The following is a 23,774-nucleotide window of genomic DNA, read 5'->3' as shown; positions in this document are numbered from 1 at the left end:
AAATATTTTATATGATTTCTCAATTAGTGGTGGATCTGTAAATGACACATTAGATCAGAGGTTTGGTTTGTCGGACAATGTCACAATGAGGAAGGTCTATATTGTCGAGCAGTTTTTCACAGCTGCTTGTGCTGCATGTTTAACATTTATATCAATGCTCACCTTTAACTCTGTAATCAATGCTAAGCTCATTTCCAGTGGTTGCTTCATCAAGGATTGTAGTCGCAGAAATTAAGCAAGGAAATGTATAACTGAATCTGCCAATTAGGCTCAAAATGTATTTGCACTGTAATAACTTAACAGGAAACTGCAAATTATCATAATTGATACATGAGGGTTTCCTGGTCTTTTAAATCAAAAATCTCACAAAAGAACCAACAGCTTAAACTAATTTTAATGCTTTTTATCAGCAAAAAATAAAACACACTGCTGTGAAAACAACTAGTGAAATAAGGAATGCTCAGAGCTGCAAGTTTAGCCTACATAGGATTACATCGGATATACGACACAGAAACAGGCCATTCGGCCCAACCAGTCCATGCCGGCGTTTATGCTCCACTCGAGCCTCCTCCCGTCTTTCCTCATCTAAATCTATCAGCATAACCCTCTATTCCCTTCTCCCTCATATGCTTGTCCAGCCTCCCCTTAACTGCATCTATACTATTCGCTTCAACCACTCCCTGTGGTAGCGAGTTCCACATTCTCACCACTCTCTGGGTAAAGAAGTTCCTTCTGAATTCCCTATTGGATTTCTTGGTGACTATCTTATATTGATGGCCTCTAGTTATGCTCTTCCCCACAAGTGGAAACATTCTCTCTGTATCCACTCTATCAAAACCTTTCATAATTTTAAAGACCTCTATTACATCACCCCTCAGCCTTCTTTTTTCAAGAGAAAAGAGACCCAGCCTGTTTATCCTTTCCTGATATGTATTCCGGCAGCCTTGTCATTAATGGATCACTCTACATAAAGAAAGACAGACTTGCATTTATATAGCGCCTTTCACGACCACCGGACGTCTCAAAGTGCTTTACAGCCAATGAAGTACTTTTGAAGTGGAGTCACTGTTGTAATGTGGGAAACGTGGCAGCCAATTTGCACACAGCAAGCTCCCACAAACAGCAATGTGATAATGACCAGATAATCTGGTTTAGTTATGTTGGTTGAGGGAGAAGCATTGGCCAGGACACCGGGGATAACTCCCCTGCTCTTCTTCAAAATAGTGGCCATGGGATCTTTTAGGTCCACCTGAGAGGGTAGGCAGGGCCTCGGTTTAACGACTCATCTGAAAGACGGCACCTCCGACAGTGCAGCGCACCCTCAGTACTGCACTGGGAGTGTCAGCCTAGCTTTAGGTGTTCATGTCCGTTCCCTGAGATCCACCCCCTTGGCAAATCCACCTGCATCATCTTCATTTCCCACACCGATCTTACCATCTGTTCCTTTTTGAAATTCACTGATGCCATCTACCCAGGCAGCCCAGGTCTGAGCGAAATATTCAGTCCCGTACATTTCCACCATAGGCTTTCTCATGTTTTCACTCCACCTTGAGACATCTCGAACAGCTGGAATAATGCAGGGCTGGTTAGGATCAACGTGCTGGAAACAGTGGCAAACAACACTACCACAAAGTGGTGATTGGCAGAAGAACCAAAGACGACATGAGGAAAAACTTTTTTATGCAGCGAGTGGTTAGGATCTGGAGTGCACTGCCTGAAAGGGCGACGGAGGCAGATTCAATCGTGGCTTTCAAGAACTGAAGGAAAAGAATTTGCAGGGCTACAGGGAAAGGGCGGGGGGGAGTAGGACTAGCTGAAGTGCTCTTGCAGAGAGCCAGCACGGGCTCGAGGGGCCAAATGGCCTCCTTCTGTGCTGTAACCATTCTATGATTCTAAGTAAAAGTGAAATTCCAGGCGGTTCTCCCAGTCTCCTGCTGTAACCTCGGTGGCAAACCAGTGGAACCACCAGAGAAATGGTGTAAAGGACCGCCTTCAGCCAATTACACCATTACAGCGGGAGGTCGAGAAAACCCCTGCGGAATTTCATGGCCGAACAGTTTAGAGAATAAACCTGATATTCAGTCTTCCCAGTCAGAAAGGACAAAGCCTTCCCAGTAAGCAAGGTGAAGCTGTGGTATATTATGAATGTCTTCTAATAGTAGATCAGCGCACAGCACTTTTGGACTGAGATTGAGGGCAAATTGTGGCTTTAAGATTATTTATACAACATTTTTGAAAATAACTTTTAATTTAGCTGTTATACTTTTGGAAGCAGAGTAGTGAGGCTGAAACTCTAAGTAAGAACGCTGGGTAGAAATGAACTGCCGTGCCATGGAAAGAAAGATTTAGGTTTGCTCCCTCAGTGGAGTTCAGTTCCTCGTCTCATCTGCATTGAGCAGCTGCTGAACAAAGCGGAGAAATCGGACACATCGGGTAGGATTTTCCATCAGTGGTGCCGCTGGAGATGGGTTGGGGCAGGATTTTTTTTCTCGCCGTCCCAAACCCGCCGTGACCCCGAGCTGGTTTTGTGGGTCAGGTCTAATTGAAGAGGTGGCGGGCGGGTCCCAGTGGGAGCCTGGCCAGTAACGGGCCGCAACATTTGGCAGGGCTACAGTGAGACACCCACTGTAGTGCCATAAGGAGAAGGAGCCACTGCTAAAGGGGGCAACCGCGTCCCAAAGACATTGGGGGAGAAATTGAGTCATGCCTCCTGTGGGGCGCTAACTTTGCCATTAGCGCCCCTGCAGCCGAAATTGAGTGGTAGCGCCCCAAGAGGGAAGCGGGGCGCTACTGGAAGCGCCCCCCCCTCCCTCTTGGGGCGCTGCGAGGGAATATCGCGGCAAGTCGTGCCGAGGTATTGCCGGCCTTCCTCCCCTTCTTAAAGGGAAGGGGCCTAGTGCAGCGCGACCCGGGGCCCAGCTGGGCCACCGGGGATCGGTGTGCTGGCAAAAGAGCCCGGCACTCGAGAGAAGTGCCGGGCTCATGGAGCGCAGCCGGCACTCCGCGGGGGGAGCAAGTCAGGAGGCCGGGGATGGGAGCGGAGGCAGGTGCTGGCAGGTGGCCAGCAACAAAAATGGCCGCCCGGCACTTCACCTTTAATTAGCACCTCCCCGGCCGCAGGTACGCCCCCCTGACTCCGTCGGACATAGCGTCTGGCGATAAGTCAGGGGGCGCGACCGAAGATCGCGGCCGGGGTGCGAGCAGGGCGATGACTTCATCGCCGGCGGCGCGCTAATGGTTACCGCCGCCGCTAACCTCCCACTGAATTTCGCGGGAGGCGTTGGCGGCGCCGCGCCCGGGCACTAGTTGCTTTGCGTCCTCTTAGGGCGCTAACGGGAGGCACAAAGCAACCGAATTTTCCCCCCATAATTAATAAATTTAACAAAAGCTTCCGAGTGAGGTGAGGCCACCTTTGACGAAGGTTTGGGAGAAGTAGAGAGGGAAAGGGGGCCACGACCAGGTCCTGTCCCTCCATTAGGCCCATCGGTGGTTTTCTTGCCGCTGTAAGTACTGCCACCCCTTTGGAGGTCTTACCCAAGGTCAGACTGGTTTCCCTAACCTCGTTCTCCGCTGTCATTTAAGTGCGGGAGGGCAGGCGAGGGTCAGGCAGCCGGGGCGGGGGGGGAGGGGAATCCGAAGTCGCATTCTTAGGTGTAGGGATCCGGTGGTGTTCCTCCGCACCTCATTTTCGCTGATTCTCCATTGCTATACCACCCCTTTTTAGGCAGCATAGCAGAGGAAAATCCATCTGCCCCTCTCCGCCAGGCTGTTGTCAAACACCTCTTTTCAGCTGACTCAAGAACAGCATAGGTGGAGGAGCAGAAGGTTAACCATTGCCATCTAAGCCACAGGAGCTGCATGTTGTAGGGAATCCAGATTGGGGAAAAAACAAAGGAAAATGAAGGGGTAAGATACAAGCCCCTACTCTCGCAAAAAACAATTCACTTTTCACTGTTAGTCCCTGATTTTGTTTCATTAACTCTACGTAATTTTGGTTGATGTAACAGGTTGAGGCGAATAAGGATTTTTCTAACATATGGGCCTAGATTTCCCTCTCCAATATTATTGCTCTGGTTAGTGTAGGGGTTGTTTAACGTAAAACTGTGTCTGTATTCGGGCCCAGGATCAGTCCTATGCAGGCTGTGTGAGTCCCAAGCGGGAAGCCCGAGGCCGGCTCGAAATTGGGCCTCAGGCCTCATTTCAATAGGTCTGACAAGCTGCCGGTGCCGGTCGCACCTCCACAGGCAGTTCTCCCATCTCGGAAAACTAATTTCGGACCCTCCGGTAAGTGCCGGCACTGGCGGGGGGGGCGGGGGGTGGGGGTGACGGGAAAGATAATTGTCTACGTATTTCAGTGTTAACACAAAAAACATACTCACAGTTATAAATTTTTATGTCTTCCTGAGTAACAAAGGCATTTGCACCCCACACAACCAATTTGTGAACCAGACTGGGATATTTAGAGGCAGCAATTAGAGCTGTTATTCCGCCATCGCTCCAGCCCAGAAGAGAAAATTTCTTGAAGTGTAATGCCTGGAATGAATGACAAGATGCATGATACTTTGCCATGATATGATAATTGATATCTCGGACATGCCTTGTGATGCAGTACCTGGGCATTTTGGACCAGCCATGAGGCTGAATGCAGAAGCATATATCAGGTCACAGCTGATAACTCCCCCCGCCCTCCCATAAGAAAGAAAGAAAGATTTGCATTTCTATAGCGCCTTTCACGACCACCGGACTTCTCAAAGCGCTTTACAGCCAATGAAGTACTTTTTGAAGTGTAGTCATTGTTGTAATGTGGGAAACGCGGCAGCCAATTTGCGCACAGCAAGCTCCCACAAACGGCAATGTGATAATGACCAGATAATCTGTTTTTATGATGTTGGTTGAGGGATAAATATTGGCCAGGACACCGGGGATAACTCCCCTGCTCTTCTTCGAAATAGTGCCATGGGATCTTATACGTCCACCTGAGAGAGCAGACAGGGCCTCTCTTCCGAAAGACGGCACCTCCAACAGTGCAGCACTCCCTCAGCACTGCACTGGAGTGTCAGCCTAGATTTATGTGCTCAAGTCTCTGGAGTGGGACTTGAACCCACAACCTTCTGACTCAGAGGCGAGTGTGCTACCCACTGAGCCACAGCTGACAGTGAATGTTCTGCTCACCTTAACTTCAGGCTTGTCCTCACTCGGCCCAGTTGCTCGGAAGCTCAACTACGTCAAACCCCGTTGTTCTTAAGAGACTAACTCATTCTGCATCGTTCCTCTTAGCTCCCAACAGCAAAAGTCCAGAGCACTCAATGGCCTTACACACTCAGGAGAGATTACATGTTAACTGTCGACAAAGGCAACACATCTTACAATCCTCCACAGAGGCTATGCTGAGCCTGCGTGTGAAAGTCGCATGCTCTTTCTCTAGTTAATCCTTTCTTCCCTTGAACAGAGTACAGCGAAAAGACAGACAGAAGAAAATAACTGCGGAATACAGTCAGAGGACACAGAGAATAAATTAAACAAAACAAAGCATCAAACTTATCCAAACACACTAATGTACTGAGCGGAGTGAATGTATCAGATTGTTACAGCGTACATCAATGTTTCAGAGCCCCCCGAGTTCTAGTCTACTTTCCAAATCAAAGGGGAAGAAAAGCCATGGGGGAGCAGTATTCGTTCAAAGAACTGCGCTGATGTCTATTTAAATATTCCTATATATATATATATATATATACACACAACGCCAGGCACCCCCAAATATATACTAGCTGAAGTGCCTGGCGGTGCCGAGGGTCTTTTGAGGGCATGTTGTTGTTGGAAGAGAGAGAGAGAGCGACTGGGGGTGAGAGAGAGAGCGACTGGGGGTGAGAGAGAGAGCGGCTGGGGGTGAGAGAGAGAGCGGCTGGAGGTGAGAGAGAGAGCGGCTGGGGGTGAGAGAGAGAGCGGCTGGAGGTGAGAGAGAGAGCGGCTGGGGGTGAGAGAGAGAGCGACTGGGGGTGAGAGAGAGAGCGACTGGGGGTGAGAGAGAGAGCGACTGGGGGTGAGAGAGAGAGCGACTGGGGGTGAGAGAGAGAGCGACTGGGGGGGAGAGAGAGAGCGACTGGAGGTGAGAGAGAGAGCGGCTGGGGGTGAGAGAGAGAGCGACTGGGGGGGAAGAGAGAGAGCGACTGGGGGTGAGAGAGAGAGCGACTGGGGGTGAGAGAGAGAGCGACTGGGGGTGAGAGAGAGAGCGACTGGGGGGGAGAGAGAGAGCGACTGGGGGGGAGAGAGAGAGCGACTGGGGGTGAGAGAGAGAGCGACTGGGGGGGAGAGAGAGAGCGACTGGGGGGGAAGAGAGAGAGCGACTGGGGGGAAGAGAGAGAGCGACTGGGGGGAAGAGAGAGAGCGACTGGGGGGAAGAGAGAGAGCGACTGGGGGGAAGAGAGAGAGCGACTGGGGGGAAGAGAGAGAGCGACTGGGGGGTAGAGAGAGAGCGACTGGGGGGAAGAGAGAGAGCGACTGGGGGGAAGAGAGAGAGCGACTGGGGGGAAGAGAGAGAGCGACTGGGGGGAAGAGAGAGAGCGACTGGGGGGAAGAGAGAGAGCGACTGGGGGGAAGAGAGAGAGCGACTGGGGGGAAGAGAGAGAGCGACTGGGGGTGAGAGAGAGAGCGACTGGGGGTGAGAGAGAGAGCGACTGGGGGGGAGAGAGAGAGCGAGTGGGGGGGGGAAGAGAGAGAGCGACTGGGAGGGAAGAGAGAGAGCGACTGGGGGAAGAGAGAGAGCGACTGGGGGGGAAGAGAGAGAGCGACTGGGGGGGGAAGAGAGAGAGCGACTGGGGGGAAGAGAGAGAGCGACTGGGGGTGAGAGAGAGAGCGACTGGGGGGGAGAGAGAGAGCGACTGGAGGTGAGAGAGAGAGCGGCTGGGGGTGAGAGAGAGAGCGACTGGGGGGGAAGAGAGAGAGCGACTGGGGGTGAGAGAGAGAGCGACTGGGGGTGAGAGAGAGAGCGACTGGGGGTGAGAGAGAGAGCGACTGGGGGGGAGAGAGAGAGCGACTGGGGGGGAGAGAGAGAGCGACTGGGGGGGAGAGAGAGAGCGACTGGGGGGGAGAGAGAGAGCGACTGGGGGGGAGAGAGAGAGCGACTGGGGGGGAGAGAGAGAGCGACTGGGGGTGAGAGAGAGAGCGACTGGGGGGAAGAGAGAGAGCGACTGGGGGGAAGAGAGAGAGCGACTGGGGGAAGAGAGAGAGCGACTGGGGGGAAGAGAGAGAGCGACTGGGGGGAAGAGAGAGCGACTGGGGGGAAGAGAGAGAGCGACTGGGGGGAAGAGAGAGAGCGACTGGGGGGAAGAGAGAGAGCGACTGGGGGGAAGAGAGAGAGCGACTGGGGGGAAGAGAGAGAGCGACTGGGGGTGAGAGAGAGAGCGACTGGGGGTGAGAGAGAGAGCGACTGGGGGGGAGAGAGAGAGCGAGTGGGGGGGGGAAGAGAGAGAGCGACTGGGGGGGAAGAGAGAGAGCGACTGGGGGAAGAGAGAGAGCGACTGGGGGGGAAGAGAGAGAGCGACTGGGGGGGGGAAGAGAGAGAGCGACTGGGGGGAAGAGAGAGAGCGACTGGGGGTGAGAGAGAGAGCGACTGGGGGGAAAGAGAGAGAGCGACTGGGGGGGAGAGAGAGAGCGACTGGGGGTGAGAGAGAGAGCGACTGGGGGTGAGAGAGAGAGCGACTGGGGGTGAGAGAGAGAGAGCGACTGGGGGTGAGAGAGGGAGCGACTGGGGGGAGAGAGAGAGAGCGACTGGGGGGGAAGAGAGAGAGCGACTGGGGGGAAGAGAGAGAGCGACTGGGGGGAAGAGAGAGAGCGACTGCGGGGAAGAGAGAGAGCGACGGGGGGAAGAGAGAGAACGACTGGGGGGAAGAGAGAGAGCGACTGGGGGGAAGAGAGAGAGCGACTGGGGGGAAGAGAGAGAGCGACTGGGGGGAAGAGAGAGAGCGACTGGGGGGAAGAGAGAGAGCGACTGGGGGGAAGAGAGAGAGCGACTGGGGGGAAGAGAGAGAGCGACTGGGGGGAAGAGAGAGAGCGACTGGGGGGAAGAGAGAGAGCGACTGGGGGGAAGAGAGAGAGCGACTGGGGGGAAGAGAGAGAGCGACTGGGGGGAAGAGAGAGAGCGACTGGGGGGAAGAGAGAGAGCGACTGGGGGGAAGAGAGAGAGCGACTGGGGGGAAGAGAGAGAGCGACTGGGGGGAAGAGAGAGAGCGACTGGGGGGAAGAGAGAGAGCGACTGGGGGGAAGAGAGAGAGCGACTGGGGGGAAGAGAGAGAGCGACTGGGGGGGAAGAGAGAGAGCGACTGGGGGGAAGAGAGAGAGCGACTGGGGGGAAGAGAGAGAGCGACTGGAGGTGAGAGAGAGAGCGGCTGGGGGTGAGAGAGAGAGCGACTGGGGGGGAAGAGAGAGAGCGACTGGGGGTGAGAGAGAGAGCGACTGGGGGTGAGAGAGAGAGAGCGACTGGGGGTGAGAGAGGGAGCGACTGGGGGGAGAGAGAGAGAGCGACTGGGGGGGAGAGAGAGAGCGACTGGGGGGGAGAGAGAGAGCGACTGGGGGGGAGAGAGAGAGCGACTGGGGGTGAGAGAGAGAGCGACTGGGGGGAAGAGAGAGAGCGACTGGGGGGAAGAGAGAGAGCGACTGGGGGGAAGAGAGAGAGCGACTGGGGGGAAGAGAGAGAGCGACTGGGGGGAAGAGAGAGAGCGACTGGGGGGAAGAGAGAGAGCGACTGGGGGGAAGAGAGAGAGCGACTGGGGGGAAGAGAGAGCGACTGGGGGTGAGAGAGGGAGCGACTGGGGGGAGAGAGAGAGAGCGACTGGGGGGGAAGAGAGAGAGCGACTGGGGGGAAGAGAGAGAGCGACTGGGGGGAAGAGAGAGAGCGACTGCGGGGAAGAGAGAGAGCGACTGGGGGGAAGAGAGAGAACGACTGGGGGGAAGAGAGAGAGCGACTGGGGGGAAGAGAGAGAGCGACTGGGGGGAAGAGAGAGAGCGACTGGGGGGAAGAGAGAGAGCGACTGGGGGGAAGAGAGAGAGCGACTGGGGGGAAGAGAGAGAGCGACTGGGGGGAAGAGAGAGAGCGACTGGGGGGAAGAGAGAGAGCGACTGGGGGGAAGAGAGAGAGCGACTGGGGGGAAGAGAGAGAGCGACTGGGGGGAAGAGAGAGAGCGACTGGGGGGAAGAGAGAGAGCGACTGGGGGGAAGAGAGAGAGCGACTGGGGGGAAGAGAGAGAGCGACTGGGGGGAAGAGAGAGAGCGACTGGGGGGAAGAGAGAGAGCGACTGGGGGGAAGAGAGAGAGCGACTGGGGGGAAGAGAGAGAGCGACTGGGGGGGAAGAGAGAGAGCGACTGGGGGGAAGAGAGAGAGCGACTGGGGGGAAGAGAGAGAGCGACTGGAGGTGAGAGAGAGAGCGGCTGGGGGTGAGAGAGAGAGCGACTGGGGGGGAAGAGAGAGAGCGACTGGGGGTGAGAGAGAGAGCGACTGGGGGTGAGAGAGAGAGAGCGACTGGGGGTGAGAGAGCGAGCGACTGGGGGGAAGAGAGCGAGCGACTGGGGGGAAGAGAGCGAGCGACTGGGGGGAAGAGAGCGAGCGACTGGGGGGAAGAGAGCGAGCGACTGGGGGGAAGAGAGCGAGCGACTGGGGGGAAGAGAGCGAGCGACTGGGGGGAAGAGAGCGAGCGACTGGGGGGAAGAGAGCGAGCGACTGGGGGGAAGAGAGCGAGCGACTGGGGGGAAGAGAGAGAGAGCGACTGGGGGGAAGGGGGCCGAAGCGGGTGGGGAAGGGGGTGGGGAAGGGGGGGAAGGAAGGGGGGGAAGGAAGGGGGGGAGGAAGGGGGGGAAAGGGGAGGGGGGAAAGGGGAGGGGGGAAAGGTGAGGGGGGAAAGGGGAGGGGGGAAAGGGGAGGGGGAAAGGGGAGGGGGAAAGGGGAGGGGGGAAAGGGGAGGGGGGAAAGGAGGGGGAAAGGGGAGGGGGAAAGGGGAGGGGGGAAAGGGGAGGGGGGAAGCGGAGGGGGAAGGGGAGGGGTGAAGGGGAGGGGGGAAGGGGAGGGGGGAAAGGGAGGGGGGAAAGGGGAGGGGGGAAAGGGGAGAGGGGAAAGGGGAGGGGGGAAAGGGGAGGGGGGAGGGGGAAAGGGGAGGGGGGAGGGGGGAAAAGGAAGGGGAGGGGGGAGGGGGGAGGGAGGGGGGGAGGGGGAAAAGGGGAGGGGGAGGGGAGGGGAAAGGGGAGGGGAGGGGAAAGGGGAGGGGAGGGGAAAGGGGAGGGGAGGGGAAGGGGAAGGGGAGGGGGGAAGGGGAGGGGAGGGGGGTAATGGGAGGGGAGGGGAGGGGAGGGGGGAAAGGGGAAAAGGGGAGGGGAGGGGGGAAAGGGGAGGGGAGGGGGGAGAGGGGAGGGGCAGAGGGGAGGGGGAGAGGGGAGGGGGAGAGGGGAGGGGGAGAGGGAGAGGGGAGTGGGAGAGGGGAGGGGGAGAGGGGAGGGGGAGAGGGGAGGGGGAGAGGGGAGGGGGAGAGGGGGAGGGGAGGGGGAGGGGGGGAGGGGAGGGGGAGAGGGGGGGGGAGGGGAGGGGTGGGGGAGGTGGGGGAAGGAGGGGGGGAGAAAGGGAGGGGGGGAGCCAGCAGACCCTCTCCCCTCTGCCGGCGATGGCTCCGCTGAGCTCCATGCCGCCCCATGCACTGACATGCCGAGCGCAGCGCCCCGGTCAGCCCGAGCCCCGCCCTCCCGAGGCCGGGCCTGAGGCGGCTTGAGACGGCTGATTGCGGCTGGCTGGGCCCGGTTGCCTTGGTAACCCTCCTCCCCTCTCTGCCTCCTGATCTCCGGGACCGGGCCTGGGCCTGAGCGGCTTGAGACGGCCGATTGCGGCTGGCGAGCCCGGTTTCCAGGGTAACCCTCTCCGCTCCCCCTCCCCTCCGGAGCCCCCCCCCCGCTAACCTGCTCGCTTCCCTCTTGCCGCGCTCTGTGTGGAGGTGCGCGTGCGCCATGCAGCGCGAGCGTGAATGAAGCGCGAGCGTGAATGAAGCGCGAGGAACTTGCAGTGAGCCCAGCCAGCCTTTACCAAGATGGCTGGCCGCTGGTTCGGAATCGGGCCCAGCAGGGGGGGTGGGGGGTGGGAGGAGCTTGCCACAAAACAATTGCCTAGGGTCCAGCATGGCTGGCAACAGACGCCCAGGCTTCGAGGCCTACCTGCAAAAACGGGGAAAGGTAGGAAAATTAATGAGATTAGATAAAAGATTTAGAAAGTAATTAACTTTTTTAAAAAACAATATGTGTTTTAAAAGCAACTTTTTTTTTTTAAAGACACAGAAAGCGGGAAAAAGAAATGAAAAGTTTGGAATCAAGATGGCGGCGACTCACCTCGGTTCAGAATGATAAGGCCCGCCCACACACGCACCGATTGGTCAACCGTCAGGTCACTGAACTGTAGGATTGGTCAATCATCACGTCACTCAACTGTAGGATGGCCCGCCTGCACACACAATGAACCCGCCCCCACTCGATGCAAATGAGCAGATAATGAGAGGAATTTTGAACGTTTTTTGGATACCGTCGGCACAATTTTTGTCCGACCGTCGGCACAATTTTTGCCCGAGCAAAAAGTAAATATGTCTACAAGAGTCCCCTAATGATGAGCTTTCTTTTGATATAACATATGTGTAGGTACGCTCTATAACTTTTGATTGTATAGCCAGACAGAGAGACAGACAGAGAGACAGACAGAGAGACAGACAGAGAGACAGACAGACAGAGAGACAGACAGACAGACATATCCTTTTATATATATAGATACACACAGGAAACTCTCGTTTAAACGGCACCTAAATATCCGGAATTCTCTATTAACTGGCAAAATTCATACGCCGAAAACAACATCTCAATAACTGGCAATGTTGCCGAGTCCGAGTCCGAGTCTCCCGCGGTGGCCGAGTTAGTCAGTGGGGGTAGTTCTCCAAACTGCCACTACTCGGCTTCTTGGCGCTGTCGGAAGTCCGAACACCTCACTAACAGGAGCCTGACTCTCCCGCGCTGCCGGGAGTACCCAATTACTGTATACTGCACATTTCTTGATTTTTTTTATTTTTGTTTGTTAAAAATAGCCTCGGTAGATAACCCTCTCCATCATCCGAAATTTTTAATCAGCCGGCAACACACCGGTCCCGTCGGTGCCGGATACCAAAGAGTTTCCTGTATATATATCTCACCCAAATAGAAACCAACTATGCCTGGTCTCCTTGACTTGATACAATGTAAGAGGCATCCTTGCGTGTTCCAGAGCAATCCCATTCATTGCAATGGAGGCTTCAATTTCAGATGGACCTGAAATCTCACTTGGAGCTGTCTGTCCCCAGGAAGACACATTAACGCTCATGACACTGCACATACATCTACATAAAACTGTTTAGGCAGATTTTTAGAAGACAGAAATTAGCTCCATGCACTGAATACTTTTCCTCCCTCTTCATTACTGCAACAACAACAACAACAACTTGCATTTATATAGCGCCTTTAATGGAGTGAAACATCCCAAGGTGCTTCACAGGAGCGACTATTGAACAAAATTTGACACCGAGCCACATAAAGAGATATCAGGGCAGGTGACCAAAAGCTTGGACAAAGAGGTAGGTTTGAAGGAGCATCTTAAAGGACAAGGCAGACATAGCGAGGCAGAGCAGTTTAGGGAGGGAATTCCAGAGCTTAGGACCTTGGCAGCGGAAGGACTCGAGAGTACCTTCACCACACGGACTGCAGCGGTTCAAGAAGGCGGCTCACCACCACCTTCTCGAGGGCAACTAGGGATGGGCAATAAATGCTGGCCTTGCCAGCGACGCCCACATCTCATAAGTAAATTTTAATAAGTACACCGTTATACCGACTGCAGATTCTGCCCCAGTATAACTAAATTCCGTTAACTTTTATTTTCCATTTCTTTTCTCACTTTCTTATCTTTTTGAGTTTTCCTTTCTTTTGCTGCTTTAATTTTGGATTGATATCTATTATAAAATGAAGCGCAAATAGAAACAACACAGAAGTGTAAACAAATGCTTCATAGAATGCTGTTTGGAATCGTACATTTCCAAAAGGCTCTCAATTACATTACCATCAAAAACTGTGTCCAGCCACTGGACTGTGTCTCGCTGCTCACAAGCGCAGAACTTCACAATGTAATAATTCCACCAAAGTTCCATGTTTGTACTTTTGTAATTTGATCCGAGCCTGACTTGAGCAGCAGTGGGGAGTTTGGGATATTTTTTAGAATGTATTCACCTGCATTAAATCCACAGCGTCTTTTGCATCCGTATGAAAGAAATCCAAAGGAAACTCTCGTTGTGGAGGGATGGAGTGTCCGTAGCCCCGGGGATCCCAGCAAACAACTGTGAAGCGCTCCTTGTCCAAAGACTTAAGCTGAGGTCCGAAGTCGGTCTGACTGCTTCCTGAAAGAAAAACATGGCCGAATATAAATCTGCCCAGTCTTACAAGTTACACGCAGCGTGCCAGCTTTGAGACGTATGTTCATCAGTGCAGCGCACACTATCCGGGAAGGTGCCGAACACCTCGCGTCTCTTCGCCGGGAGCAAGCGGAAGCCAAGCGCAAACAGTGGAAGGAACGCACGTCAACATAGAAACATAGAAGATAGGAGCAGGAGTAGGCCATTCGGCCCCTCGAGCCTGTTCCGCCATTTAATGAGATCATGGCTGATCATCCAAATTCAGTACCCTGTCCCTGCTTTCTCTCCATATCCCTTGATCCCTTTAGCCTTAAGAAATATTTCTAACTCCTTCTTGAATATATTTAATATAAGTTGGCCTCAACTGCCCTCTGTGGTAGAGAATTCCACAGGTTCACCACTCTCTGGGTGAAGAAATTCCTCCTCATCTCTGTCCTAAATGGCTTACCCCTTATCCTTAGACTGTGACCCCTGGTTCTGGACTCCCCTGCCATCGGGAACATCCTTCCTGCATCTAGTCTGTCTAGTCCTGTTAGAATTTATAAGTTTCAATGAGATCCCCTCTCATTCTTCTAAACTCTAGCGAATATAAGCCTAATCGACTCAATCTCTCTCCATACGTCATTCCTGCCATCCCAGGTATCAGTCTGGTGAATCTTCGCTGCACTCCATCCATGGCAAGAACACCCTTCCTCAGATAACCCAAGCACCCCACCCACCCGCCCCTTCAACCACCGTCTGCCCCACCTGTGACAGAGACTGTAGGTCCCGCATTGGACTCATCAGTCACCTGAGAACTCACTTTTAGTGTGGAAGCAAGTCATCCTCAGTTCCGAGGGACTGCCTAAGAAGAAGCAGCACGCTATTCTGCAGTACTTATAGGAGCAATGTATGAAACACCACCTCTTAGATGTGCACACTGTGCTTTTTTAGCATTGGTTGAAATAGATATTTTATCCCTCTCCTTTCCTGTTAGATTTCTCCATGCCTGAAGACGTTAACACCTTGCTGGGGCATCGTTCCACAGACAGTAATTTCCCTCTTGTACCCTGCCCAAGGGGAGGTTTGTCGGGTGTCAGCCTAGGCTGTGCGTTTTACAGTCTATTTGTTCCCAGCCGACCTCAATCCTGTCTCCACCCAACAGCCACATCAGTGCATGTTCAGCAAGGCTTATTAGATCTTGATCAGGGAGACATACACACACAAAACCCTGGTCAGTTTTCCACCCAGTAGCACAAGGTCAATTGTAGCTCCCCGCATATAGACTCATAGAATGATACAGTATAGAAGGAGGCCATTCGGCCCATTGTGCTGGTGCCAGCTCTTTGGTAGAGCTATCCAATTAATCCCACTCCCTGCTCCTTCCCCATAACCATGTAAATGTTTTCCCTTCAAGTATTTATCCAATTCTCTTTTGAATGTTATTATTGAATCTGCTTCCACCGCCCTTTCAGATCACCACAACTCGCTGAGTAAAAAAATGTTTCCTCATGTCGCCTCTGGTTCTTTTGCCAATCACCTTAAATCTGTGTCCTCTGGATACTGACCCTTCTGCCTCTGGAAACAGTTTCTGCTTATTTACTCTATTAAAACCCTTCAAGATTGTGAACACCTCTGTCAAACTTCCTCTTAACCTTCTCTGCTTTAAGGAGAACAACCCCAGCTTCTCCAGTCTCTCCACATAACTGAAGTCCCTCATCCCTGGTGCCATCCTGGTAAATCTCTTCTGCACCCTTGCCAAGGCCTTGACACCCTTCCTAAAATGCGGTGCCCAGATTGAACACAATACTCCAGCTGGGGCCTAAAGGTTTTATAAAGGTTTATCATAACTTCCTTGCTTTTGTGTTCTATTCCTCTACTAATAAAGCCCAGGATCCCATTTTTTCTTTAACAGCCTTCTCAACTTGTCCTGCCACCGTCAAAGATTCATGTACGTACACCGCGAGGTCTCTCTGTTCCTGTATCCCCTTTACAATTGTACCATTTAGTTTATATTGCCTCTCCTCATTCTTCCTACCAAAATGCATCACTTCACACTTCTCTGCGTTAAATTTAATCTGCCATGTGTCGGCCCAAACATAATCCAAGTTTGCTCCTTTCAATTAATTTTTTTTAAAGTTGGAGCAATAATGGGATCAAAAGCAACTGCATATGTTCCATATGGGATGGGTGCTAAGGTGCTTCCCACTCCACAAGATTCGGGTCTGCTCGTGTAATCTGTAGGGGCAGATTAGTGGGTGTGCAGGCCCTGGAATTAAAAACTAGCCTTCCCAACACATGCAGTCCCAAGTCTCTCTCACCAGCTACAATAACAGTCATAACTGTGAGTGTGCCCTGATCAGTGAGCTGCCTGGGATGGGGGTCAGGTTTCAGGAAGACATTAACAGGCAGCTGTAGACAATTCAGTTCAGGAACGTTTAAACTCGATGCCTTAGCAGCAAAACACCATGATACTCTGCTTGGAAGTTTAGTAAGAGTAAGGAAGTTTTGCTACAACTCTACAGGGCATAAGAACATAAGAAACAGGAGCAGAAGTAGGCCATTTGGCCCTTCGAGCCTGCTCCGCCATTCAATAAGATCATGGCTGATCTTCTACCTCAACTCCACCTTCCCGCACTATCCCCTATTGCTTGATTCCCTTAATATTCAAAAATCTATCGATCTCTGTCTTGAATATACTCAATGACTGAGCCTCCACAGCCCTCTGGGGTAGAGAATTCCAAAGATTCACAATTCTCAGTGAAAAAAATTCTCCTAATCTCAGTCCTAAATGATTGACCCCTTATTCTGAGACTGTGACCCCTAGTTCTAGAATCCCCAGCCAGGGGAAACATCCTCCCTACATCTACCCTGTCAAGCCCTGTAAGATTTTTGTATGTTTCAATGAGATCACCTCTCATTCTTCTAAACTCTAGAGAATATAGGCCTAGTCTACTCAATCTCTCCTCATAGGACAATCCCCCCATCCCAGGAACCAGTCTGGTGAACCTTTGTTGCACTCCCTCTATGGCAAGTATATCCTTCCTTCGATAAGGAGACCAAAACTGTGCACAGTACTCCAGGTGTGGTCTCACCTAGACCCTTGGTGAGACCACAGATTGGTTAATGAACAGAAAACAGAGAATAGGAATAAACGGGTCATTTTCGGGTTGGCAGGCTGTAACTAGTGGGGTACCACAAGGATCAGTGCTTGGGCCTCAGCTATTCACAATCTACATCAATGATTTGGATGAGGGGACCAAATGTAATATATCCAAGTTTGCTGCAGATACAAAGCTGGGTGGGAATGTAAGTTGTGAGGAGGATGCAAGGAGGCTTCAAGGGGATATAAGCAGGCTAAGTGAGTGGGCAAGAACATGGCAAATGGAATATAATGTGGGGAAATGTGAAGTCATCCACTTTGGTAGGAAAAATAGAAAAGCAGAGTATTTTTTAAATGGTGAGAGATTGGGAAATGTTGGTGTTCAGAGGGACCTGGGTGTCCTTGTACACGAATCACTGAAAGTTAACATGCAACTACAGCAAGCAATTAGGAAAGCAAATGGTATGTTGGCCTTTTTATTTTACTAACCGCCCTGGACCAGCTGTGACCTGTTCAAAGACAATGATTGTCAGCCGTTAATACTGGTGCAAATAACAACTCGTTTTTTTGTAATATGCTGGAGGAAGCCTCAAAACATAATCTAGAATTATTAAAAGTAAAATTACACAAATTAGTATGAAATAATCAAATGTAAACGCTCTATTTTAGGTGCTCGTTTGGTGTTAAATAAAACATCGACTTCAAATTGTTTTAATATGGTGTGGGGGGCATCATCTATTTTCCTTGAAAATGAGGAAATGTAATTATAAACTTTTAAATAGTAGGTTGAAGATAGAAGAATCATAATATTTGAAGTGTTATCACTAACTTGATCAGTTAAGGCCGACGGCTCTTTTAAATTCTGTTCGTACGGAGCATAAAACCAAATCAAAAGGTGAACAACCCGCGTACTCACCCAGTGCCCCAGGGAGCAGCAGTACTGCATGGTCCCCCTTCCCCGTTTGTTGGTAATGGAGGTGAACCCCATTAACTTCCATTTTTGCAGAGGTTATTGCGCTGGATCAAAAAAGAAATTAAAAATGAGCACTAGCGTAAGAAAACTACCAGGCACTTGGTCTAAGCGTTAAACAAAGCTTTAATCAACTGTCTTACAACATAGTGTCCTTCACTAGTTCCTGTTAAAGAATGTTCTGAGCAAGCTGGGCCCATGCCCGAGTATTTATACTCTCCCTGGACAGCGCCACCAGCAGGCCGCCCAGTATTATTTCATAAGTCATTTCCACATGAATGACAAGATTCATGTCACGCCCGTCTTACTTCTTACCGTCACGTTTTTGTTACAATCGTCAATTTATCTGCGTTATAAATTCCTATATCCAAGTTTAGACTGGAAACTGCCGCTGCAATCTTGTCACACAGCAACTACACTTTGCTACCAGGGATGGCAATGCAGTGACTCAGGTTTACTTCGCCCAGCCCCCGAACCTGGACTGTAGAGAACCTTCTAAGCTCCAACCGACTCTAGTTCTCTGATTCCCAAATTGTTATTAAGTTTTGCTATTTATCTAGAAATAACAACTAGTGGATCTCCTGCGGCTTTGCCCACGGAAAGTCAAGATGAAGCAGATTTCCTTCAGCGTGCATTAGTGAGGCAGTGGGTGGAAGAATGGGGTCTGCATTTTCTGGCACTGATCGGGCTCTATGTAATGGTGCAAGTGTGGAGCAGCAAACACGCCCGTGTGTCACAGACTGGTGATGCCCAAAGGAGGAGGATGCAGCATTAATGGCAAATATGTTATAGGTATAAAGTTAAAGTATTTAATATAAAATAGGGACAGTTTACATGACTTTTAAATGGGAACCAAATATAGATGATACCAGAAGTGTGAGGTTATACCCATCAGGAAAGGATGAACAGGCCGGGTCTCTTTTCTCTTGAAAAGAGAAGGCTGAGGGGTGACCTAATAGAGGTCTTTAAAATTATGAAAGGTTTTGATAGAATCGACACAGAGAGAATGTTTCCACTTGTGGGGAAGAGCATAACTAGAGACCATCAATATAAGATAGTCACCAAGAAATCCAATAGGGAATTCAGGAGAAACTTCTTTACCCAAAGAGTGGTGAGAATGTGGAACTTGCTACCACAGGGAGTGGTTGAGGCGAACAGTATAGATGCATTTAAGGGGAGGCTGGATAAGCATATGGGGGAGAAGGGAATAGAGGGTCATGCTAATAGATTTAGATGAGGAAAGACGGAAGGAGGCTCGAGTGCAGCATAAACGCCGGCATGGACTGGTTGAGCCGAATGGCCTGTTTCTGTGCTGTATATCCTATCCTATATGTATATATTTTATATTATATATCTTATTATAAATCTTATGTAATGCGCCGTGTCCGATTATGCCCGCCCTCTAACCCTGCTTCACCTGAAGTCGACACTTGTCTTGATGCTCTGTGCGCAATGCCACAGAAGATTGACTAGTAAGTTGCTCAAAAGTGTTGCATCTAACATAAACTTCCTGTTTGTCAACGTTCCTCCTGTAACATCTCATTTTTGGCATCGCACTTTGTTGATTAAGTAAAACAGCAGCGAATCAGAACTGAAGAACCTAATAGAGGAATATACAAATCAAAAGAGACAAAGGTGGCTAGAAAGCTGCCGATGAGAAACTACTGATCCCCAGAGCACTGACAAAAATTCCAGAATGCCACACAATGAAAGTGGAATTCGACTTATTCACTCGCTGTAACTCAGTGGCCCTGCTAATTGTGATGCATGGTATAACAACCCTATTATACAATAGAACATCCTCTGACTCACCGTGAGGAACACCACAGGAAATCTGCTGCTCCATATATAAAAGTCCTGTGTCTAGTGTGTGTACGTCACAAGTCCCTTTTGAATGTTACTACTGAATCTGCTTCAAGAGACCACCCTCTCAGGCAGTGCATTCCTGATCACAACAACTCGCTGTGTAAGAAAATGTTTCCTCATGTCGCCTCTGGTTCTTTTGCCAATCACCTTAAATCTGTGTCCTCTGGTTACCGACCCTTCTGCCACGGGAAACAGTTTCTCCTTATTTATTCTATCAAAACCATTCATGATTTTGAACACATCAATTAAATCTCCTCTTAACCTTCTCTGCTCTAAGGAGAACAACCCCAGCTTCTCCAGTCTCTCCACATAACTGAAGTCCCTCATCCCTGGTACCATTCTAGTAAATCTCCTCTGCACCCTCTCCAAGGTCTTGACACCCTTCCTAAAGTGTGGAGCCCCGATTTGGACACAATACTCCAGCTGAGGCCTAACCAGTGATTTATAAAGGTTTAGCAGAACTTCCTTGCTTTTGTACTCGATTCCTCTATTTATAAAGTCAAGGATCACGAATGCTTTTTAACAGCCTGATCAACTTGTCCTGCCACTGTCAAAGATTTGTGTACATACACCCCCAGGTCTCTCTGTTCCTGCAACCCCTTTAATATTGGACCATTTAGTTCATATTGCCTCTCCTCATTCTTCCTACCTAAATGTATCACTTCACGCTTCTCTGCATTAAATGTTATTTTATGTTTGTCCTTTTGCCAATATTTTTTCCTCTATACTTTAAAACATTTTTATTCCATTAGCAGTGAATGATCTACTGGAAGAGAAACCTTTTCAGTGAATTTTCATTTTTAAGCAAATTACTTCATATCAAATAAGGGATTTGAACAGTCTTCTTGACCGCAGTCGGGACTGCAGGCAGTAAATTTAAGGTTGTACACACGCCTTCAAAACGCTACACTCATGCCAAAGGATGCTGCCCTGAAAAAAGTTGACTTTTCACGTTAAAAATGGTTCATTCTGGTTCATTGTAAACACTTAATTACTTTACAATTGATAGATTTCTTAATCTAAAAAACAGGAGAATTAAATAACGCTTGAATTTTCAACAAACCAACCAGATCATCACTTCCCTAAAAGCTACCGCAACAGTCACACTCGCCTTTTACTTTGACTTTCTGTTTCCAACAAGCCCGCAAAGTTCAAGAGACACCCCTACCAAGTCTACCGACATTCTCCCCTCCAACACCCCGACCTAGTTTACCGACATTCTCCCCTCCAACGCCCCTACCTACTTTACCGACATTCTCCCCTCCAACACCCCTACCGAGTCTACCGACATTCTCCCCCTCCGACACCCCTACCTAGTCTACCGACATTCTCCCCTCCAACACCCCGACCTAGTCTACCGACATTCTCCCCCTCCAACACCCCTACCTAGTCTACCGACATTCTCCCCTCCAACACCCCTACCTAGTCTACCGACATTCTCCCCCTCCAACACCCCTACCTAGTCGACCGACATTCTCCCCCTCCAACACCCCTACCTAGTTTACCGACATTCTCCCCTACAACACCCCTACCTAGTCTACCGACATTCTCCCCTCCGACACCCCTACCTAGTCTACCGACATTCTCCCCCTCCAACACCCCGACCTAGTCTACCGACATTCTCCCCTCCGACACCCCTACCTAGTCTACCGACATTCTCCCCTCCGACACCCCTACCTAGTCTACCGACATTCTCCCCCTCCAACACCCCCTACCTAGTCTACCGACATTCTCCCCCTCCAACACCCCCACCTAGTCTACCGACATTCTCCCCTCCGACACCCCTACCTAGTCTACCGACATTCTCCCCCTCCGACACCCCTACCTAGTTTACCGACATTCTCCCCTCCAACACCCCTACCTAGTTTACCGACATTCTCCCCTCCAACACCCCTACCTAGTCGACCGACATTCTCCCCTCCAACACCCCTACCTAGTCTACCGACATTCTCCCCTCCAACACCCCTACCTAGTCTACCGACATTCTCCCCCTCCAACATCCCTACCTAGTCTACCGACATTCTCCCCTCCAACACCCCCTACCTAGTCTACCGACATTCTCCCCTCCAACACCACTACCTAGTTTACCGACATTCTCCCCTCCGACACCCCTACCTAGTTTACCGACATTCTCCCCTCCGACACCCCTACCTAGGCTACCGACATTCTCCCCCTCAACACCCCTACCTAGTCTACCAACATTCTCCCCTCCAACACCCCTACCTAGTCTACCGACATTCTCCTCTCCGACACCCCTACCTAGTCTACCGACATTCTCCCCCTCCAACACCCCTACCTAGTCCACCGACATTCTCCCCCTCCGGCACCCCTACCTAGTCTACCGACATTCTCCCCTCCAACATCCCTGCCTAGTCTACCGACATTCTCCCCCTCCAACACCCCTACCTAGTCGACCGACATACTCCCCCTCCGACACCCCACCTAGTCTACCAACATTCTCCCCCTCCAACACCCCTACCTAGTCCACCGACATTCTCCCCCTCCGGCACCCCTACCTAGTCTACCGACATTCTCCCCTCCAACATCCCTACCTAGTCTACCGACATTCTCCCCCTCCAACACCCCTACCTAGTCTACCGACATTCTCCCCCTCCAACACCCCTACCTAGTCTACCGACATTCTCCCCTCCAACACCCCTACCTAGTTTACCGACATTCTCCCCTACAACACCCCTACCTAGTCTACCGACATTCTCCCCTCCGACACCCCTACCTAGTCTACCGACATTCTCCCCCTCCAACACCCCTACCTAGTCTACCGACATTCTCCCCTCCGACACCCCTACCTAGTCTACCGACATTCTCCCCTCCGACACCCCTACCTAGTCTACCGACATTCTCCCCCTCCAACACCCCCTACCTAGTCTACCGACATTCTCCCCCTCCAACACCCCCACCTAGTCTACCGACATTCTCCCCTCCGACACCCCTACCTAGTCTACCGACATTCTCCCCCTCCGACACCCCTACCTAGTTTACCGACATTCTCCCCTCCAACACCCCTACCTAGTTTACCGACATTCTCCCCTCCAACACCCCTACCTAGTCTACCGACATTCTCCCCCTCCGACACCCCTACCTAGTCTACCGACATTCTCCTCTCCGACACCCCTACCTAGTTTACCGACATTCTCCCCTCCAACACCCCTACCTAGTCGACCGACATTCTCCCCTCCAACACCCCTACCTAGTCGACCGACATTCTCCCCTCCAACACCCCTACCTAGTCTACCGACATTCTCCCCTCCAACACCCCTACCTAGTCTACCGACATTCTCCCCCTCCAACACCCCTACCTAGTCTACCGACATTCTCCCCCTCCAACACCCCTACCTAGTCTACCGACATTCTCCCCTCCAACACCCCCTACCTAGTCTACCGACATTCTCCCCTCCAACACCACTACCTAGTTTACCGACATTCTCCCCTCCGACACCCCTACCTAGTTTACCGACATTCTCCCCTCCGACACCCCTACCTAGTCTACCGACATTCTCCCCTCCGACACCCCTACCTAGTTTACCGACATTCTCCCCTCCGACACCCCTACCTAGTTTACCGACATTCTCCCCTCCGACACCCCTACCTAGTCTACCAACATTCTCCCCTCCAACACCCCTACCTAGTCTACCGACATTCTCCTCTCCGACACCCCTACCTAGTCTACCGACATTCTCCCCCTCCGACACCCCACCTAGTCTACCAACATTCTCCCCCTCCAACACCCCTACCTAGTCCACCGACATTCTCCCCCTCCGGCACCCCTACCTAGTCTACCGACATTCTCCCCTCCAACATCCCTACCTAGTCTACCGACATTCTCCCCCTCCAACACCCCTACCTAGTCTACCGACATTCTCCCCCTCCAACACCCCTACCTAGTCTACCGACATTCTCCCCTCCAACATCCCTACCTAGTCTACCGACATTCTCCCCCTCCAACACCCCTACCTAGTCTACCGACATTCTCCCCCTCCAACACCCCTACCTAGTCTACCGACATTCTCCCCTCCGACACCCCTACCTAGTCTACCGACATTCTCCCCCTCCAACACCCCCTACCTAGTCTACCGACATACTCCCCCTCCGACACCCCTACCGAGTCTACCAACATTCTCCCCCTCCAACACCCCTACCTAGTCTACCGACATTCTCCCCTCCAACACCCCGACCTAGTCTACCGACATTCTCCCCCTCCAACACCCCTACCTAGTCTACCGACATTCTCCCCTCCAACACCCCTACCTAGTCTACCGACATTCTCCCCCTCCAACACCCCTACCTAGTCGACCGACATTCTCCCCCTCCAACACCCCTACCTAGTTTACCGACATTCTCCCCTACAACACCCCTACCTAGTCTACCGACATTCTCCCCTCCGACACCCCTA

General features: G+C 51.7%; 1 protein-coding gene across 2 annotated transcripts in view; it reads right to left on the bottom strand.

The window, feature by feature from the left end:
* The window catches only part of bphl (biphenyl hydrolase like), a 45,905-nt gene that overhangs the window by 4,576 nt on the left and 17,555 nt on the right, over window positions 1–23,774 (bottom strand). For both annotated transcript variants that reach the window (XM_085989216.1, XM_085989217.1), the window contains exons 2-5: window positions 17,444–17,544; window positions 13,264–13,430; window positions 4,380–4,533; window positions 1,435–1,566 (exon numbers count right to left, since the gene is read on the bottom strand). In XM_085989216.1, the coding sequence (XP_085845342.1) occupies window positions 1,435–1,566; window positions 4,380–4,533; window positions 13,264–13,430; window positions 17,444–17,544 (554 nt within the window). The remainder of the gene's footprint in view (window positions 1–1,434; window positions 1,567–4,379; window positions 4,534–13,263; window positions 13,431–17,443; window positions 17,545–23,774) is intronic.

This window comes from Somniosus microcephalus, chromosome 5, assembly GCF_052327205.1.
Source record: "Somniosus microcephalus isolate GS21.2 chromosome 5, FLI_Smic_1.0, whole genome shotgun sequence".
NCBI lineage: Eukaryota > Metazoa > Chordata > Chondrichthyes > Squaliformes > Somniosidae > Somniosus > Somniosus microcephalus.
Note: the sequence above shows the minus strand (reverse complement) of the source record. Positions and strands in the feature narration are given on the sequence as shown.